General features: G+C 36.3%; 3 protein-coding genes and 1 non-coding gene across 8 annotated transcripts in view; 2 read left to right on the top strand and 2 right to left on the bottom strand.

The window, feature by feature from the left end:
- TRIM23 (tripartite motif containing 23) overlaps positions 1-13,834 on the bottom strand; it is a 31,964-nt gene extending 18,130 nt beyond the window's left edge. Inside the window, exons 1-5 of the mRNA XM_008691368.2 lie at positions 13,689-13,834; positions 8,671-8,833; positions 7,801-7,922; positions 4,043-4,321; positions 2,859-3,041 (exon numbers count right to left, since the gene is read on the bottom strand). Coding sequence (XP_008689590.2) covers positions 2,859-3,041; positions 4,043-4,321; positions 7,801-7,922; positions 8,671-8,833; positions 13,689-13,769 — 828 coding nt within the window. The 5' untranslated portion in view covers positions 13,770-13,834. The remainder of the gene's footprint in view (positions 1-2,858; positions 3,042-4,042; positions 4,322-7,800; positions 7,923-8,670; positions 8,834-13,688) is intronic.
- On the bottom strand, positions 949-1,057 carry LOC121100903. Its single transcript, XR_005832685.1, has one exon. It is a non-coding gene; the product is annotated as a U6 spliceosomal RNA (small nuclear RNA).
- A 594-nt stretch (positions 13,835-14,428) lies between the features above and the next one.
- SHLD3 (shieldin complex subunit 3) lies at positions 14,429-18,892 on the top strand. The gene is made up of 2 exons (XM_040622229.1): positions 14,429-14,567; positions 17,619-18,892. The coding sequence occupies exon 2, from the start codon at positions 17,734-17,736 to the stop codon at positions 18,487-18,489; it is 756 nt and encodes a 251-aa protein (XP_040478163.1). The 5' UTR covers positions 14,429-14,567; positions 17,619-17,733; the 3' UTR covers positions 18,490-18,892.
- TRAPPC13 (trafficking protein particle complex subunit 13) overlaps positions 14,431-21,635 on the top strand; it is a 34,450-nt gene continuing 27,245 nt past the window's right edge. For 4 of the 5 annotated variants that reach the window (XM_008691366.2, XM_040622227.1, XM_008691365.2 and 1 more), the window contains exon 1: positions 14,431-14,567. In XM_008691366.2, the coding sequence (XP_008689588.1) occupies positions 14,522-14,567 (46 nt within the window). In that variant the 5' untranslated portion in view covers positions 14,431-14,521. The remainder of the gene's footprint in view (positions 14,568-21,635) is intronic. The other variant, XM_040622228.1, reaches the window with a different exon arrangement.

Here is a 21,635-nt window from a genome sequence, read left to right as displayed (position 1 = left end):
ATTGCTATCTCAACACTTGATCTTTCTCCTTAACCGCAGCCTTTGGACATCCAACTGTTTAAGTGACATCTGAAGCAAAATGGAATACCTACTCTCTGGTCTCTCCCACGGCCAAACCTAGTTTCCTTCCTTCTCAGTAAATGGTAATGCTATCCTCCATGCTGTTCAAGCTAAAAAAAAACTGGAGTCACCCTTAATACTTCTCTTTCATATTCCATAACTAGTCCCTCAGAAAATTCTGCTGACTTCAAAGTATATCCAAAATCTGATCAAGCCTCACCACCTCCCCGTCCACCAACCTGATCTATGACATTACCATCTCTCACCTGATTATTACAATAGTCTTCTAATTGGTCTCTCTAGATCACTCCTGCCCTCTACAGCGTATTCCCCACCCAGCAGCCAGACCGATCCTTTTTAAAACGTTAAGTCAGAAACAATTATTCTTTTGCCCCAAATTCTCCAATGGTTTCCCATTCCACTCAGAGTAAATACCAAAATCCTTTATGTGGGGTGTTCAAGGACAGACGCCCTGAGAAAGTGACATCTGAGTAAAGACCTGAAGAAGGTAAGAGAGGAAACCACATCAGTATCTTGAAGAAGAGCATTCCTGACAGAAAGAAGAGCAAGTACCTCATAAGACCTTTTCTGATCTCAAATCCTGCTACACTCTGTCATCCTACTCTACCTGCATTTAGCCTCTCCACAGTGTTTTGTTTGTTTTTATCAAAGTTTGGTTGACGTACAATGTTATATTAGTTCCAGGTATACAACATAGTGATCTGACAATTCTACACATTACTCAGTGCTCACCACAATAAGTACAGTCACCATCTGTCACCATACAACCTTATTACAATATTATTGACTATATTCCTCCCTATGCTGTACTTTTCATTTCTGTGACTTATTTATTTTATAACTGGAAGCCTGTACCTCTTAATCCCTAAAAATATGGAACACTTCACAAATTTGCAAATCATCCTCACACAGGCACCATGTTAATGATCTTTGCTGTATCATTCCAATTTTCGTATACGTGCTACTTAGTGAGCACTCCACAGTTTCTTAAGTGCACCAGGTACCTCAGGACCTTTGCACTTGCTCTTCTCTCTGCCTGGAATGCCTTTCCCCCAAATATTAGCATAGTTCCCTTTCTCATCTGCTTTACCTCTTTGCTCAATGTTCCTTTTTCAGGGAGTCTATCCACGAACACCCCATATAAAAGTGCACACTCCCTTTCTCTTGTTATTCTCCAAAGCACCTAACATACTTTTGCCGTAAGTATTGACCCTTTTCCCATATTAGAATATAAACTGTAAAGGCAGAGGTTTTTGACTTATACAGCAGTTATCTCCTTAGCTAGAACAATGCTAAAAGAGTGTCTAGCTCCTATATATGTTCAGTAAATATTCACTGAATAAAATATTTTCACTCTAGCACAAAATGTCCAATAGAGCCTTCTGTGATGATGGATACGTTCTGTATCTGTGTGGTCCATTATGGTAGCCACTAGCTATATGTACTTGAATATACTTGAAATACAGCTAGTGAAACTGAAAAACCAAATTTTCTGTTTTGATTTTTAAATAATTTAAACTTAAATAGCCATATGTGGGTAATGGCTACTATATTTGACAAAGCAGTACTAGCATTATTCCCCAATGACTTAGCTTTAAATTTGTTTGATTACCAAAGCAAAACATTATATTTTTGTATGTTCCTGTATATTCCCATCTGAAAATATTCCTTTCTCCTCCACAATTCAATTTTTAAAAACAAGGCTATAACTATCCCCTTATTTCTTTCCTTCTCTTTACAGTGAAACTTCTTAAAAGTTAAACACACTCACTTCCCAAAACCCACTTACTCTTCAGTTCACTGAAGGATATTTTCCTTATTATTTCACAGACATAATAAATTCAGTATCTTAACTAAACTTATTACCTTGGTCCCATTATCCCTCCCAAAATTCTTCCACTTCCCCCATTAATGCATGATATCACCATCCAATCACTTGGGCAAGATAGAAATTCAGGCATCATGCCTGACCCTTCAAGTTACTTATGCAATCAATATTACCAATCAATCACTAAGACCTACCTACTCTATACTACTCTAAAATCTCAAGCCCATCTACCTCTCTCCATTCTCACTACTGTAGTATTATAGGCCATAAACAACTCTTAACCAGATAATTTCAGCAACCTCCTATTAATGGGTTTTCCTACTTCCAATTCATTTTCTACATTGAAGAGCTACCTTTCTAAATGCAAATCTGATTATTTTATTCCTATGCTAAATTTTCAATTGCTCATCACTGCTCTTGTGATAAAGTCTAAACTCTTTCACATAGCTAAAAAGATCCTGCACAATTTGGCCCTTCACTCCAACATTTTTTCTTGCTATGCCCCATCCAATACTCAAAGATCCAAGTGTAGTGAACTGAGTTGTTTCAATAATGTATCCAATTCTCACTTCCAGGCATTTAACATATGCTTCCCTCAGTGGGACAATTCACTCCCCACTCCACTCTTCTCCCTGACTAAATTTCTTAGCAAATCTCAGTTTAGTATCTTGTATTCTGGGAAGCTTTCCCTGACTCAGCTAAATTAATGCCCCTCTTAGGCACTGCCAAGGCATCCTGTACTTCCCCCACAAAATAGTTACCACATTTGAAACTGGCTTTCTTCTATAATGGATTATAAATTCCATGAATACAAAGCCTTTTTTAAAAACTTATTTTCAGTGACTAGTGTAATACTAGCACAATGTAATTGTTCATTAAATACAAGAAGATGAAAAGGTTAGAAGTAAAAAGGGTAAGAAGGTAAAGAAAGAAGAAAAAAATTCCATACGTGTTCTGTGTGGGCCATTCCAATTCCATCTTCCACTATTTGTTCTCCTCCTTCAATGTGCTGAACGATTCCAACTAATTTTCTGGAATAATCTGAAATTTCCTCAGTGAAGGTCCGTATGCAGTGAGCCATATCTAAAATTGATGCTCGGATTTGGTTAGCTTCTGGTTCCAGTACTGAATGCTAAAGTACAACAAAATTATAGAAAAGAACTCACAGTATTGACTAATGATATAAAATGCTACTTAAATCACTCCAATGATAAAAAAGCATCAGCCAAGTGGCTTTTATAACACATTTACAAAAAGCACAGGTAATAAATACTAATTTACCTTCACCCCAAAACTATATCTCCTCCAAAGAAACAATTTAGAATTTGGGAGTCCATTTACTGCTTAATAACAGTCCAAGATGGGGTGCCTGGGTGGCTCAGTTGGTTAAGCGTCCAACTCTTGATTTCAGCTCAAGTTGTGATCTCAGGGTTGTGAGATCCACCCCCCCATCAGGCTGGGCATAGAGCCTGCTTAAGATTCTCTCTCTTCCTTGGGGTGCCTGGATGGCAGAGTCCGTTAAACCTCTGACTCTTAGTTTTGGCTCAGGTTGTGATTTTAGGGTCGTGGGATCGAGCCCCGAGTTAAGCCCCACGTCAAGCCCTGCTTCTGGCTCCACGCTCAGCACAGAGTCTGCTGAAGTTTGTTTCTCCCTCTTCCTCTGCCCCTCCCCCACCACGTTCTCTCTCATTCTCTAAAATAAATAAACCTTTTTTAAAAAAAAGATATTTTCTCTCCTTCTCCCTCTACCCCCATCACCCCCCTCTCTCCCTCCCTCAAAAAAAAAAAAAAGAATCCAAGAGATTCACTTTATAATTTCACCATAAACAGCAGTTCATCAACAGACATAAATATTGTCAACACAATCCAGTGCATTATGAAAACATGCACACAAAGAAATTTTGTTTCCTACTGGAAAGCTATTTTTCAGTGAAGAAAATGATAAGGCCTCTCTGAAGTTTTTGTTATGATATTCAGAAATTAAATCTCTTGTTTCTTTTCATGCTACCAAGTTCAACTCATTCATTACTGAACTTTTCTTCTATCCCTACTTGGCATAAAGAACCAAATCAATGGAAATAAATGGTAGGTTGGTAAACTAGGTAGAGTCATCCAGTCTAATTATAATCATACCTTGTGACCTTGGTGTTTTCCATATTCTTTGCAGACACAGCACATAAGTGGGCTAGTTTGACAGCCTTCTTCCAAGCAAACAAACTCAATGGCATGTACCTGATGCTGGGAGCACATGGTTTTCTCATGAGGTTTATCAGCTAGAGGCACTCGTCTGTGTTTTGCTAATGTCTTTGTAGAATGAGTAACTTGAGAACACTCTGAGCACAAATGAGTTGCACATACAGTACAATATACAGATGCAACGTGAGCTTCATCTTCATCACAACGAATGATGCTCTGACAAACAAAAAATTAATGTCTTCAAACTGAACCTCAATCATTATAACATGACAAATTTTAAAAAATAAAAGCCCATAATCTTTTTTTAACTGACCAAGCTTTATATATGAAGGTATACTGGTAATTAAGTAAAAAGGTAATTTATGACTCATCTATGAAAGTATTCACTTCTATAGGTAAGTGAGAAGCTATTTCCAAAATTGATTATCAATATATGCTATGGATTTGAGGCCAAAAATAAAACTGTTCTCATAGATTCACAGTCAGTATAGATATCTTCAATGAAATCCCCTCATATTACATAAAAGAAACTCAACAATACAGGCTAGAATTCTATTTTTAAAACTAAAAAAATTGATAATAAATACATCCTCACTGCTTAATTTTTTTTAAGATTTTATTTTTAAGTAATGTCTATACCCAATGTGGGGCTCGAACTTACAACCCTGAGGTCAAGAGTCCCATACTCTACTGACTGAGACAGACAGGTGCTCCCCTGAAACTGCTTTAAATACTACTTATCATGGTGATGTATAGAAAAAAGAGAAATGCAAATGCTATTTTGAGAAGCACATGTACGCACAAGAATCAGCTGCAAAGTTTTTAAAAACACAGATGCCCAGATTCTAACCTAGGAAATACTTATTCCAATAGGTTGTAGTAGAAGCCTGAGCTTTGTATTTTTTTCTAAAACTCCACAGGTGAGTTCACTGCACAATCCTGGCTGAAAAAGCACTGACTTAAGCAAATAAAAAATAAACAAATAAAACCTATGTTATATATAAGCTTTTAAATATTATTTCTAATTTTTATGAGTTACTAAAAAGCATCCAACTTGAAAAATTTTACACATCTGATAATCAAGGATGTTCTGAAACTTATGCTGAATATTAAAAGGCCATAATTGGAAAGGGAGTAATTTGGCATAAATTGTTTCAGAAATAAAAATTAGAAAATACATTCATGGTGTCATTAAATATCACATTAAACTGAAAAATGAACCCAAAGGTAAACATTTTTTATTTGCAATTATGAGAAACATGTACATGTAAAATTAAAAATTCATGTCTTCTGTTTTCCAGAACTGACAAATAATTTACGAGGTCAATATTACACAATATTCTAATGTCTTCTGAAAGATAAAAGATACAGCATGTGAAAGAACTACAAAAATATTAGAAAACAGTGCTCCCGGCAACTCTATAGTCAACTGATCTTCGACAAAGCAGTAAAGAATATCCAATGGAAAAAACAGTCTCTTCACAACAAATGGTGTTGGGAAAACTGGACAGCAACATGCAGAAGAATGAAACTGGACCACTTTCTTACAGTATACACAAAAAGAAATTCAAAATGAATTCAAGACCTAAATGTGAGATAGGAAAACATCAAAATCCTAGAAAAGAACATAGACTGCAACCTCTGGAACCTCAGCCGCAGCAACTTCTTGCTAGACACATCTCCAGAGGCAAGGGAAAACAAAAGAAAAACTGACGAAAAGCTTCTGCACAGCAAAGGAAACAACTAACAAAATTAAAGGCAACCAATGGAATGGGAGAAGATATTTGCAAATGACATACCAGATAAAGGGCCAGTATCCAAAATCTATAAAGAACTTATCAAACTCAACTTATCAACCCTCAAAAAAAAAAAATCCAGTTAAGAACTGGCAGAAAACATGAATAGACATTTCTCAAAAGACAACATATAAATGGCCAATAGACACATGAAAAATGCTCAACATCACTCATTATTAGGGAACTACAAATCAAAATCACAATGAGATACCACCTCACACCAGTCAGAATGGCTAAAATTAACAGCTCGGAAACAACAGACATTAGCAAGGATGCAGAGGAAGGGGAACCCTTTGCATTGTTGGTGGGAATACAAACCGGTGCAGCCACTCTGTAGGACAGTATGAAGGTTCCTCAAAAAGTTAAAAATAGAGCTACCCTACAACCCAGCAATTATACTACTAGGTATTTAGCCAAAGGATACAAAAATAGTAATTTGAAGGGGCACATGCACCCCAGTGTTTATAGCAGCACTATCTACAACAGCCGAAATACTGAAAAAGCCCAAATGTCCACTGACAGACGAATGGATAAAATGTGGTATGTATATGCAATGGAATATTACTCAGCCATAAAAGAGAATGAAATTTGCAACAACGTGGATGGAACTAGAGGGTATTATGCTAAGCAAAATAAATCAGTCAGTGAAAGACAAATACAATACGATTTCACTCATATGTGGAATCTAAGAAACAAAAAAGATGAACAAGGGGGAAGGGAAAGAAAAATATAAGATAAAAACAGAGAGGGAGGCAAACCAATAAGAGATGCTTAACTATAGGGAACAAACTGAGGGTTGCTGGAGGGGAGGTGGGCTGGGGGATGGATTAGTGGGTGACAGGCATTAAGGAAGGGCACATGATGTAATGAGCACTGGCTGTTATATCCAAGTGATGAATCACTAAATTTACCCCTGAAACTAATACTACACTACATGATAACCAACTTGAATTTAAATAAAATCTTGAAGGAAAAAAATAAAACAGTGCTCCAGTTTGAAATTCACTTCAGTGATTCACTTTACATAAAGAAATCATGATTTAATAAGAGAAGTAGAAATCAATCTGACATATTTTTCCTTATACTAAACCTGTGATTTTAAAGTTGAACACCAAAATCATTAACTGTTATTTACTACAACTGTTCTTACATCTAGTACAGTATATGAGCTATGTGGACAATTCTTCAAGCATTAAAAATGTATTTTAAGGAGCACCTGGCTGGCTCAGTCCATTGAGCATGCAACTCTTGATTTCAGGGTTGCGAGTTCAAGCCCCACATTGGGCGTGGAGCCTACTTAATTGAAAAACTAAAAAAATAAAAATGTATTTTAACCTGTGTTAATGAACTTCGTTCTAATATTTACTGGATGATTGGCCAGTTGGATAAAGAGAGTATACTTACACACAGTTTAAACTTTTCATGAAGATATTTAATAGTAGTAAATCCCTCTGGAGCTACTGCTATTTTTAAGGCATTTGGCCTCTACACTAACTGGCCTCTTTCAAGGAGTTCCTCTTTCTTTGTGCTATACTATTTATTGTTGATTCACTTTTGCACCCTCTGGTTTAATATGTATCTTACACCTTTTTCTTACCCTTCAGTAACCTTCTTAGTCTTTGACTTTATCCTTGGGTAGAAGTGAATTACAATAAGGAAATAAGTTCATACATAAAACATACTTCGGGTATACTATTTTCAGAGAATTCAAGTTTAAGTTTTACTTGCTGTTCAGCTGGGAATATTGTTGCCTACAAAACTGTAATGTAATGAAAAGTTGTTTCTGGAATCCTATCTGCTAGAGCAAGTGAGGTAAGATTGCGCTTTTAATGGCAAATATTTTAAATTAAAAGAAAAAAGTCATGCTCATAAAAATATTTCATCAAGTTCTAGCAATACCTCTCCAGATATCCCAATGGCTTCTTCTGCAGCTCCATACTGACCAATATGTCCATTCTGCAGTCGTTCCAAAAGCTCCAATAAAGCAAAATTTTTTTTCAATCCCCAAACACCTGAATCTCCTAGAATAAATAAATAAAAACTAAATCTAATAAAATGGAATCTTAATCATTTTACCTCATACCTCAATAGTAATTTGTCATGTATTTAATCATTAATAATGTCTAAATTTTCAAAATTCAAATTTTCCATGTTATCTTTTTAAGGTAGAACTATTGTCTTGTTAAAATTCTCTTAAAAAAACAAAAACTCCTCAGCATTGTAAGTAGAAACACACTGAAAGTTCTACTATTTTATATCATTTAACTTTATAAATCCTATCTTGTCAATGACTTTTACTATATATATTAAAACAAGTGCTTTAAAATATTTTTTATAGCAACCTACAGTAAGAAATACATTTTCCATTATAACACAGGATAACGTACATCTATATATAAGTAAATCTTTTAAAATATGTGTATATTTACAGTTGAAACAAAGTTTCACACACCAGTATTCACCCTCACAGTGTGCAACACACCCACAATTTTTGCTCTATTCCTTCTTTAAAATACCTGCTTAGAGCCAATAAACTGATTTCATAACTACAAATAAGCTAGCATTCATGTCTGAAAACCACTGTATGAAACATACACTTATTAATCTAAAATAATTCCTCTCAGTAAATGGAACTCGAAGAGCTAAAGATAACATTTTTCCCCGTCTCTCATCTAACCCAGAACCTGCAGCAATCAATGACTATACAAACTCCTTTTCATACAAATAAACCAATTTTAAATCTTAAATACATACAATATATTTTCCTACCTAGATCTGTTACTTGTCGATCAAAAGGGCAACGGATTGCTCTTCCATGAAGAGGGAGGCGGGTGAGACAGTCATGACAGACTGTGTGGCCACAAAGCAGAAGACGAGGAACTTTGTCTCCTTGCAAAGAAAAGACATCTTCACAAACTCCACACTCGAGCACCTAATATTTGGAAAGGAAACATGTGCTCTTCAAATGATTTTAAAAGCACACATACTTCAAGATAAAAAAAAGTCCCATCTAATATAGTAAATCAATCTAGTTAAATTATTCTAGATCGTAAAACTTTAAATCACCTTTTATCATTTCATCTGACTCCAGAAAAATTACATCATAGTAAAATCTCCTTGAAATGTCAACTGTCAGAGAACCAAGATAATGTTGTAAATTAACATCATCTTCATCTTTTGAAAATTATGTTTTGATTCATTATATCTGATTCTATAGAATTCTACCAAAGTTGGGTTCTTAAACAATTTCTTTGCAATTACCTAGCCCACAAAAGACCATCAATAGTTTGAACAAAATTATCTGAAATATGTACTAGGGTGACAATGACCCCTTGTAAATGATCAAGAATTTGTTCAGAACAGACTGTTAAGTAATATTCAAGTATTTTCTAGTATCCATTTATATTACATAATGTAAAGTCAAGAAAGCAGTCAGCTAAGACTTAAATTTCAATTCGTTGTTCTCAATTAATAAATATGCCCCTGGGTTAGAAAATATTTTGTCTATAAAGTTCCAATTACAGGCACATGATTTGCCCAAGGCCATGTAGTCAGTCAAAAGAAGTGACAGGAATCGGCATATTCTGATTCCCAAGCCCAAGAGATTATGTTTTATAATTAGTCAACAAACTATATTTTTAACAATGAACCACTGTTGGTACCTTTATTTCCCAATATATTCAAAGTGTTACGCAATTTTAATTTATTTTTTTTTAAATACCCACACTGAACTGTTCAATTATATCACAAACTACTATGTTGGCCATCCACAACCTGCTACCATCTGGCCTCTGTCCTACTGCTTCCCTGCCACCCTCTTCAGACTCTGTTCTCAAACTATATCAAACAATTTGTAGTTCTCAGAACATGACAAACTGCTTTTTGCCTCTTTTTTATGCTAATGTTGAGGAAATAGCTAAACAGACATTTTCTTAGTGGATCCTTTTTTTAAACATTAATAAACAAACAAATTTCTAAACAACTGTATATCTCAGTCTACCCACAGCTCATTCCAACTGAAATGACCACACTATCCCTTGGGCCATCAAGCACCATGATAAGTGTATCGTAACACCCTAAACACGTTAATTCCATTATTGGCTTCCAGCCTGTCTTTTCTTCTTAGACCAAAAAGCCCACAGAAACAGGGCATTCCAAACAACCCAGTACTAGTATTCTTATATAAATAAAGTCTGACAAAATTAAAAATTAAAAACAGTTCAGCCCAAACACCATCCCCCAACAAATAAACAATGCAAGGTAAAAAACAGAAAATCCACAGTGGAAATCAGACTTAATGCATTAAAAATTTAATATTAACTCTGTAATTAATTTGGACTTAGTGCATGAAATACAAACATCTTTCACTGTAAACTGATAATTCATAATTGGCTTGCATCCCAGTATGGTTCAAAAGAGGCTTAAATTTAACACACAGGTCACAAGAAAAGACATAAAAACAGCTCTTTAAATATATGAAAAGATGTTCAATGTCACTCAAAACACTTTGAAATGCACTTAAACCTAAACCAATATACTTTTTTTCAGATTAGGTCAAACAGGTTGATAACATTTTGTGTAACCCTTTGTGTTGGTGAAGATGTGGGAAAACAGATATTCTTATACTTGCTGAGTGCTGTGAAATATCGAATGATATAGGCTTTATGAAAGGCAATTTGACAATACCTATCAAAAGTTTACATAGCTTTGTAATTCTATTTCCAGGAATTTATCTGACAAATATATCACACATGTGTGACAAGATCTCTATGTTATTCCTTACAGCACCATTTGCATTTGCAAATGATTGGAAACAAAATAAATAGACAGCAATACAGACTGCAAAATAAATTATAGTACATTCATATACTGCAAAACCATGCAGTTTGTTGAGAAAAAGGAAGTTTCTTATGTACGCACATAGAATGATTTCATATGAATACAGCAAAGTGAAAAATATAGAGAATATTTAGCTTTTGCATAGAACTGGGGAAAGAGAGCATACATTTATATATATTTTTTTTACACAGGCATACTATCTTTCTAGCAGGATACACAGGAAACTGATTACACTGGAATAGTGGCTCCCTACAAGGAAGGAAAACATGGGAAAAGTTACACATAAATTGTATTATACACAAACACTTAAATGTATCTTAATTTTTAAAAAAGGCAGGACAAGCTTCATTTAAATATTCTCACTTAAATATCAAATTCATTCAAATACAGAAAAGATATAACAGAATTAGATATCAAATAAATGCAACAGTTTTTATAATGTTCTCATTTTCGTAACACCATAATAAACTTGTTTATGATCATAAACTCCAAACAATCAAATTAAATTTCAGTCCATTCATATCTTTTACCTCTGACCCGATAATTACACAAGATAAAATAACTTAAGTTGCAACTAAAGGTTTTTTTAAAAAGCACTAATAACATACTACAGATTTATAAACCAAACACGGGTCCAAAAATAAACTTACTAGACTATTTCCTATCAATTCAGTAAATAGAGTAAGAAATTCTTCCTTCAGTATTTATAAACACGAACTGTGGCTCACAGCACAAGGAATTAAACCCTAAACAAGAAAAAACTCTTAATTTTATCAACTTCACAAATATGATGAAGAGAGCTTCAAACTTATTACATGTAAATCAAATTTTAATAAAACAGACATATTTTATTTTTTTAAGTTTTTAATTCATTTTTTAGTAATCTCTACCCCCAACATGGGGCTCAAACTCACCACCCTGAAATCAAGAGTAGCACATTCCTCCAACGGAGCCAGCCAGGCACCCTAACCAGATATATTTTAAATGGACCAAGAAGACTCACTCTTCAAAAGAAACTTTCCTGATTCTTTTTTTTCCTCTTTTTTAAAAAAAGATTTTATTTATTTATCAGAGAGACAGCCGGCACAACGCTCAAGTAGAGGGCGCCGCACGCAGAGGGAGAAGGAGGCTCCCTGCTGAGCAAGGAGCCAGATGTAGGGCTCTATTCCAGGACCCTGGGATCATGACCTGAGGCAAATACAGACACTTAACTGACTGAGCCACCCAGGCGTCCCCTTCTGACTCTTTTCTGAATGTAAATAATTTCATAACATCAGATTTTTGTCTTTGAGTTTTCTAATGAAAAAACCCTGTCATTATCAACTTGTTCATTATTTTACCTTTTAGCATTACATACTTCAACTTTCACCTTCCAATGAATAATTTCTGCTTTCATCTATGAAAATGACAATGAGTTGCTGTTTTTTAAATAGATGCCATCATACGCCTTACAAATTACAACATAAGGATCTTGCCAAAAAGGACTACCCTACTGCACAGCTCAGGCACACTTTATATGTGAAGATAAAAACAAAGTGAACCTCTAACATATCAAACTCTGTGCTGTAACAAATTTGAGTCATATGAGGCTTTCGTATATTTTTTGAGATTTTAAGGCAACTAGGGTAACAAAAGTAGAAAAAGCAATAATATCCATTCTAATTACAACTTACTGACTCAAGCCAATTCACAAAATAATCTTCGAGTATTCTCTACTTAGATAAAGCACAATTTAATAAAATCTCAACTATATAACATGCCTAATGAGAGGGCTCCTCTGTATCTCAGATATGTTGTGTACCTTCAGAGTAACTTAATATATAAAGGCCAGATGAATCAAAAGCCATCAGATCATATACCTGTGAGCATAAATGTAGCATTTGTTGTCATATAAAACCAACATTAGGGGGAAAATCATAGGTGCCTATTACCCAAGATCTTAACTTCAGATATTATCTGGTATAGTGGTTCTCAACCTTGGTTGCACATTAAAATCACTTCTGGGAATGTTTAAAAAATATACTGATGTCAAGTTAATGAGAACTTGGGAGAAAGAGCATTATCAGTAGGGTTTTTTTTTTTTTTCTTTTAAGTCCTCAGTTATTCTAAATATGTAGCCAGTAATGAGAATTACCAATAACTCAGATTACAACAGTCCTGAAAGTTATTCTACAAACCCATGACATCAGGTGTCCCTTGCAGATCTCTCCATATATATATAGTGGAAGGGAAATTTGACTCCCACATATTTCAATTGATTTGTTAGTAAATGCATTTTGAAGCATTTAAGCATAGTAGAGTTTCAAACCTGAAGCATAGGGCAATTCGTATATCCTAACATTAATGCTCAGCCATGCTGCGGCAGGGACACTTCTCCAAAGTGTTGACAGACCATACTAACAAGAGAGGAGGGGGCAGATCAACCATTACTACATGACTGGTTATAGAAGTAGCGCAATAATGAAAACCAGATTTTAAAAGCAGTCAACCCTGGATCCATGACACACTGTGTTAACGTAAACCTGAGTTTCTTCACCTGTCGAATGGTAATTATCACATACCTCATAAGTAGATATTAACGAGCTAAAATATTTAATATAGTATCTTGCGATAACAATGGCTCAATTCAATAAAAATAAACTAACGCCCGTTGGGCTTAATTAACAAAAAGGAGAGGACCTAAGCAAAAACCGGCCAAAGTCAGGAACACAGGCCCATAAATAAGCTCCTTTTCCCAAATGTCCCCATCGGCCATGTAGAGGATTGTTATGAACAGAAGATCAAGTAACTTCACGCCCGCAAAGGTAAAAATCGCGGAGGGGAGGGCAAGGCTTTAAAGCCGCGAGGGGCGCAAAGGCCCAAAGAAGACGGCCGAGGCGCGGCCGCGACCTGAGGGATGAACCGAAGGGAGGCCGATGGTGGAGAACAGAGCACGCAAGGTCCCTCACCTTCACCACGGCCGTCCCCCGGCTGCCCTGACGGCCACTGTCTAGTCCCGCTCCAGGCTTGTTTACAATCAGAGTAGCCATCCTACGAGGAGCGGTGCCGCAGAAGCAGCCCTCACGGCCTTCAACTGAGGGGCGGGGTAGAGCCACCTACCCAGAGGTCTCGGCGTTCGCTGCTGGCGCACAGGCGCAGTAAGAGGCTCAGCGCCACTGGGTTGACCTCTGGGCTCCTCCGCCTGCCTGTCACTAGCTCTTTGGCTGCACAGCCTTGTATATATGAACGCTTTGCTATTTATATTGTTATTATCTGGTTATTATCTGCAACTGATGGGAGGAATAAAATTAAAGGAAAAAAGAAGGGATAAAACAAGAAATAAATTTTCGGGGTGAAACTCCCGCTTCAGTAACGATCTCTTCCTAATTGCAGAATAGATGTGGGAGCGAAGGGGGACTACATCTCCCTGCATGCAATGCGGTTTCGTTTAAACTACAAATCCCAGCATGCAACGTCCATTTCTTTTACTCCGCAATGTACGTATTTGGGGCGCTACGTATTGTCACCGAGGAATGGTTTTTAAAGTCTTGATGTGTGATTGTGGCTTGAAAATAGAAAAGTATGTTATGTATAGGTCTCTAAGAAGCAAGAGATGACTTTGGTGAAAAGAAGCCGTTGAGTCCCTAAAGGACGTGGTAAGAAGAGAATTTAAGGCATCACCAGCGCAGAGAACCTGTTGGGTGTGATTTGATCTTCCCGAACGTCCGCTTTTCTGTTTTCTTCCGGGCTGCATTGAACCTCTTCAGCTGCCGTAGGCAGTGGGTCGAAAGTGCCGGTCAAAATGGAAGTGAATCCGCCGAAACAGGAGCACCTGCTGGCCCTGAAAGGTAAACTTTTAACGAACCTGATTCCCTTTAGTCTGTTTTCTCCTCTTCCCTAATTCTCGAAGCCTTTCCCACATAGATCTGGTCCCTGGGATGTAGGCCTCGTTTTTCTTAAACACTGTTGGTGTTTAAGAGCCTCCTGCTCTGTCCTTTGGCGTGGAAGGAAGCAATTTCTTCTCTTTGTTTTTGAGGCTTGACAGCCTCCCTCTAGAATGGAATAGATAACCTGGTAAATCATTCATTGTGTGATCTGCTGCAGTTACCAGACTGGGTTTAGACGCGGAAGCTAACGTCCCTACCTTACCCGGGAAGAGCCCAGTGAACCAAGATGATTTACAGCAGGCATCTACAGTGAATTTTCCTTGTCTGTTGTGCCTTCATGTGGCACTGATAAAGTTACTAGGCTTCAGCTTCATCTGTAAAGTTAGTCTAGTATTGCAGTAAGCAGTGCCAAGGGTTAAGAAATACATAGTACAAAAACGTATAATTTAGATTTGTTCAAACTTCAGTTTACTTCAAAGTGTTGTGGATATGGGAAAATTAATGTCAACTTTAGTTTTCTGTACACAGCAAATATTTTAGTAAGTTTGATGATTTAATTGTAGCATTATTTAGGGAAAACCAACAGGGCTGAGTGTTTCTGGAATTCTTACTGTTTTCTGAAAACCTTTTATTTAAAATGCTTTCAGCTTTATTTCATCTGTATTCTACTTCCACATATTCGCTTCTTCTTTCTTGGATGCTCCGTTGTGTGGTTACCAGTAACTTCTTGGACTGAGCTGAGAAAATGCTCAATAGACATTTGAATTCAGTTAAATTGCACTTCCTTCCTTGTGGCAACCATTTTGAGGGTCCCTTATCCTGTCCCCAGTTATGATGTAGGCATCAAACATTCCAGAAGCTTACCAGTTCCATCTGTAACATAATATCAAATACTGATAGCTGAGTTTAATAGGTTGTCTCTGATCATAGAACTAAAAAACAATATTAAGTAATACAGCAACAGAACCTGTAAGCTTAGCCTGAGCAAATGAGCTGACTAAAACGGGTTCTTCTGGAGAAAAAGGAAAAGAAACTGTCAATGTTTTTTCTTAATCTTACATCAAGTATGTGGAATAGATTTTATTTAATATCTATCAGAAATTTAAGAAACTCTTTCAGAATCGCAAACCTAGTAAGCGATTGAAGGCAGTATTTCAACACAAGGCCTTCCTCCATCTTTCCAAGACTCCTTGTTGCCTCCTAATGAAGGAAATAGCATTTTCAGAGTATATTCTCTCAACTATTTTAATGGGAATTTGGAACAGTTCTGTTAGCTGCTAGGTATAATTTTATGCAAATTGGAAGCTATTAAACACAGTTACATTCCAGTGATCTGGAAGCTAATTACCAGTGGGTATTTTTACTTTTCTATTATTCTTTATTTTCTGAAGTAGAAGATAACCTGGGAGAGTATTTTAGCAGCCTAAAAGGATAGGTGCTTTGAAACTCACTGATAGTTTGTTTTATTAAAGCTCTTCAGTACCATTGTTCCCCTTGTTAACCAAGAATGTTCACAAGCTTTGGGTCACCTGCCTGGCTCAGTCGGTGGACATGTGACTCTTGATCTCCGGGTGGTGAATTCAAGCCTCACATTGGGTGTAGAGATTACTTAAAGTAAAAAATAAAATAATTTATTGAAAAAATTTTCACAGATTTTAATTTTACTGATTGTTGGATGTCAAGTATATTGATTTATGTGGTGATATAAGTTTACTTTCTTATCTCTGTAAAATATTAAGGAGCTCTCAGAACTTCATCATTCTTGGAGTACGACATTGAGCAAGTTCAAAAAAAATGAAAGAATTCTCAGTGCCATATCTTACAATGTGAAAGTGTAAGGAAGAGGACAGAAAAAAGCATCGTTAATGCTTTTAAGAATATGCCCTCTGTGTTTAGATTCATATTATAATTATGGATGTTAAGGATCACAGTCATTATGAATTTAAGTTCTCAAATCTGTTAGTGGACATAACAGTACGTGAAAAGAATCATTATGGAATTAATTACTTCTGACTCTTAGAATCAGTGGTCAAATGAGTATTGTGACATCATGACAGGAGTCCCCATCTATGGTCATTCTAGCAATGGGAGAACCCCTTCAAAAAGTTCTCTAATGGTTTGGGGGGAGAAGAGATACAACCTCTCTCTCTCTCTCTCTCTCTCTTTTTTTTTTTTCCTGCAGTAATTAGGATTTGGAAGAGCCTGCATTATGGCTCATGCAGCTTTGGACTTGGTTAGGAAGCCTAACTATATGATGGAACTTATTATCAGTGACTTCATTTGGGGCAACTTGAAGATTTCTTTGTTCTAAGAGGAAAAAAAAAATAAGGAAGGTCTAGCCTTCTTGTTCCTCCTCCAAAGTGGAATTCAGGAGCCATGGTACCAAGGTCTTGATACTGTGAAAGTCCCCCATTTATACAAAGGAGACTTCATCACAAACCCAGTTCCTAGCCTGGTTAAAATCAGAGTTAAACTATTTTCATGTTAGTAGTGTTCACTACTGCGAATGAAATAAATCATTATGTATTCTGCCTATATATTTGGTAAAATTCTTATAATTTTAAAGTACAAAATGATTTTTCTCAAGACATTAAAAATTACAGTGATTTCCATTGTCCTCAATTCAGATGTCTCAAATTTTTAAGTATTATTGCATTTATGTTATCTTCAAATGAATCTGGTATTCCAAGAATCATTAATTTACCCTTTGTTTCTGCTATAGTCTTAAGATCATTTACCTAATATATTAATGACAATAGTTCCTCCTTTTTATCTGTTAAGTTAGACTTGTTGACTCCCAGCAGTTTTAGGCTGGAAGTGGTCTTATAGGGCATCTAATCAGATGCCCTGTTTTGGTGAGATAAAGCATTTCTGGCTTTGTGGATTACATTCACATTTACCAACAGCACTTGGTAAAATATCATACTGGGGTTGGTTTTGTTTTTTCTTTTTCCCTATTTGTGTGTAGGCTATCCCTACCATATCTTACTCTTTGCAATACTTCCACTTTAGGTCCTGTTTCCCTCTGATTTGGAAAGAGAGTCTTATAATTATAAATTACATTCTAGCGCTGAGGAGCGCATCTAAGAAATGTTTTCTTCATTAAGAGTAACTGGATTACTGCACAATGACTACAGAAGTAATATTACATTATCGACCATATGAGAATGATCCCACACAACTGCCAAAAATTGCAGAGAAAGCAGTTCAAGACTTTCCTACACGTCCAGTTTCGACATTTATTCCTTGGTGTTCGCATGATGGGTCCAAACTTCCACTCAAACCTAAAAGATCGCCACCTGTGATTTCTGAAGAGGCAGCTGAAGATGTGAAACAGTACTTAACCATTTCAGAACATGATGTTAAATCACAGAGTTATGATTGCACAGTAGATCTTTTGGAATTTCAACCTAATTTTAAAAAAAGGAAGCACTTAATCCGGTCACACTCACTGAATGAACAGACTAATTCTGGAAATCTAGATAAACAATCAGAAAAGGGAAGACAATACAAGAAGAGGTTTTGGAGCGTTTCACTTCCCAACAGTAATTGTACTGAAAATATTTTTCCTTTGTCTAAAAAATTGCGAGATAATTTAAAGGCACTGAATTTGCATTCACTTTATAGAGCAAGATGGACTATAGAGCATGCTATTTGTAACAACCAAACTCTGGAAGACATTTGGGCAAAACTCAATCAATTCATCAGGCACAATGAACTTCCATCTTGTAATGCTACATTTCAGAGACACTTAGGTCAAATATGGGTGTTCTGTGATATTATGTACTGTGAATATGTGGGAAGTCTTCTTAAAGGAAGGTTAGCTCTTACTGGGAAAATGAATTTATTCGTGCATAAATATGGTGTTATTTTTAGTATGTAATGAATTTCACTGATAGTTAAAGAGAAGCATATTCTGAATGAACTGAGTATGATCTGAAAAAGATCAGTCAATTTTGTACGGGTTTTTAAATTTTTGATTTAATTTTTTTTATTTGACCCCTCACTAAGATAGCCTATTCATTCTTAATATTGTTAAAAAAAATTGTGTGGTAATTTGTGTACAATTGTTTTCCAGAAGTCAATGGCCATCAGTTGAGTTCCTAGCCATGTCTATTAACTCAAGAGCTTTCTAGGTTATACTTATAGTAGTCTTCTTCTAAATGAATTGTGATAAATTGTTATTTATACTGAGTTTTAGAAGTAAAATGTTCTATTGCTTTTGTTCTGTTACTTTTCCAATGGTTGAATTAGATATTGCAGTGAATTAAAGTGAATAGTTTGGATTTTGGGAAAGTTCCAAAATGTGATTTTATAGTGTTTTTTCTTTACTCTTCTAAAGTGTAATGATTTAAAAAAAAAAATAATAGGGGCGCCTGGGTGGCACAGCGGTTAAAGCGTCTGCCTTCGGCTCAGGGCGTGATTCCGGCGTTATGGGATCGAGCCCCACATCAGGCTCCTCCGCTATGAGCCTGCTTCTTCCTCTCCCACTCCCCCTGCTTGTGTTCCCTCTCTCGCTGGCTGTCTCTATCTCTGTCAAATAAATAAATAAAATCTTTAAAAAAAAAAAAAAAATAAAAAAATAATAAAACCAGTTCTATTGTGAAGGCTATTGAAGTATCCTGAACATAGTTCAAATTGGGAAACTAGCCCAGTTCTACCAATGTTTCCAAAAATCTGTAACTGACAATATTTGATGTGGAATTTTGAAACAAAAGTATAAAATGTGGTATTTGCCTAAGACCATAGTATATCTTTAAGGATATAACTTATTTTGAAGGGAAGTATCAAATATTGGTAAGAGATCATTATTCTTTATTTAATCAAGTACAAGTAGTTCAATCTTAATGATGGTTAATGCTGATTGCTAGTTGACTGGTTCCTGGAGTTATTTTGAGTTTCCCATAAGCTAAATGTTATAAATTGGGTTTACACATCACATCATAAAAATACCCAAAGTGATTGTACAGTAAAGGTTTTATGTAAAAATGTATTTATTTAGCAAATTTAAATGCCTACCATGAGTCAGGTATTAGAACATACTATGGAAGGAGAGAAACATGGACCCTGCCCTTCCAGAGCTTACGTGGAGTTACTTCCATTAAGAGGTCAAACCAACTCCCTGAAAAAACCCCCAGCAAGACCGTAGTCTTTCTGGAAGGCAGACACACATTTGCCTTGTGGCATGGTGCCTGATAATGGTAAGAGCTCAGTAATATATGTTCATGCCTTTTGAAGGGATTCTTCATATTCTGCATGAGCTGAGGTTGCTTAAAAGCAAACTACTGATTTTTAAATAAAGTGATAATTTTTTTCTAATTAGGCTTCAGTCTGTCCAAACACTGTTTTAACTGCTTTCAGTACCTTTTTATAGTCTCAAATGAGACTGCTCTCTAGAAAATAATCATCATGTGCATGAATGCTTCCAAAAGTCTTTAAATAAAAAATCACCAGGTTTAGAGGGATTTTCTGAGGTCACTTCTTCAGTAATTGCTTCCTCTTTGTTTGCTTAATCATCTTTTCAACCTAGACTGCTGGAGAAGTGTCAAGAAGTTATTCAGTAGTTCCAGCAAGCTTTGCAAATAAGAGTTGTTAATATTAGGCAGTCATAGACGGTGGATTTAATTTTTTTTTCAGGTCTTATTTACCAGAAGGTTGCTAATCAAGGGTTAAAAGTTAGGTAATTATAAGACAAAGTCACTTGAACAGAGTACAATTTTTTTCCTGATATAGTTTAAAATATAAGGTATAGTTGAGTCATGAAATATTTATGAGCAGTTTTCTAGTTTTTTTATTTTTTTTCTTTTCTTTTTTTTTTTTTAAAGATTTTATTTATTTATTCGACAGAGATAGAGACAGCCAGCGAGAGAGGGAACCCAAGCAGTGGGATTGGGAGAGGAAGAAGCATGCTCATAGCGGAGGAGCCTGATGTGGGGCTCGATCCCAGAACGCCGGGATCACGCCCTGAGCCGAAGGCAGACGCTTAACCGCTGTGCCACCCAGGCGCCCCTTTTTTTTTTCTTATAATAATATTTTTTTATTATATTATGTTAGTCACCATACAGTACATCCCTGGTTTTTGGTGTAAAGTCCGATGATTCGTTAGTTGCGTATAACACCCAGCGCACCATGCAATACGTGCGCTCCTTACTACCCATCACCAGCCTATCCCATTCCCCTACCCCCCTCCCCTCTGAAGCCCTCAGTTTGTTTCTCAGAGTCATGAGCAGTTTTTTAATCCAAGAATCATACTTTTTATTATTTCTTTATTTAAATTCAAATTAGTTAACATACACTGTATTATTAGTTACTGGGGTGTAATTTACTGATTCATCAGTTGCATGTAACACACAGTGCTCATTTTGTAAGGTGCCCTCCTTAATGCCCATCACCCAATTACCCCTTACCCCCATTCACCTCCCCTCCAGCAACCCTCAGTTTGTTTCCTGGAGTTCAGCATCTCCTACAGTTTGCCTCCCTCTCGTTTTCATCTTACTTTATTTTTCCTTCCTTTCCCCTATGTTCATCAGTTTTGTTTCTTAAATTCCACATATGAGTGAAATCGTATGGTGTTTTTCTTTCTCTGACTGGCCTGTTTTGCTTAGCATAATACCCTCTAGTTCTATCCACGTTGTTGCAAATGGCAAGGTTCCATTCTTTTTGATGGCTGAGTAATATTCCATTTTATGTGTATGCCACATCTTCTGTATCCAGTCATCTGCCACTGGCTATCTAGGCTCTTTCCCTAGTTTGGCTGTTGTGGACATTGCTGCTATAAGCATTGGGGTGCAGGTGCCCCTTCAAATCACTGTATGTGTATCCTTTGAATAAATACCTAGTAGTACTATTGCTGGATTGTAAGGTGACTCTATTTTTAACTTTTTGAGGAACCTCCATACTGTTTTCCAGAGTGGCTGCACCAGTTTGCATTCCCACCAACAGTATAAGAGCGTTCGCCTTCCTCTGCATCCTCGCCAACATCTGTTGTTTCCTGAGTTCTTGATTTTAGCCAAGAATCACACTTTATTA

This window comes from Ursus maritimus, unplaced genomic scaffold (assembly GCF_017311325.1).
Source record: "Ursus maritimus isolate PB19 unplaced genomic scaffold, ASM1731132v1 scaffold_5, whole genome shotgun sequence".
NCBI lineage: Eukaryota > Metazoa > Chordata > Mammalia > Carnivora > Ursidae > Ursus > Ursus maritimus.
Note: the sequence above shows the minus strand (reverse complement) of the source record. Positions and strands in the feature narration are given on the sequence as shown.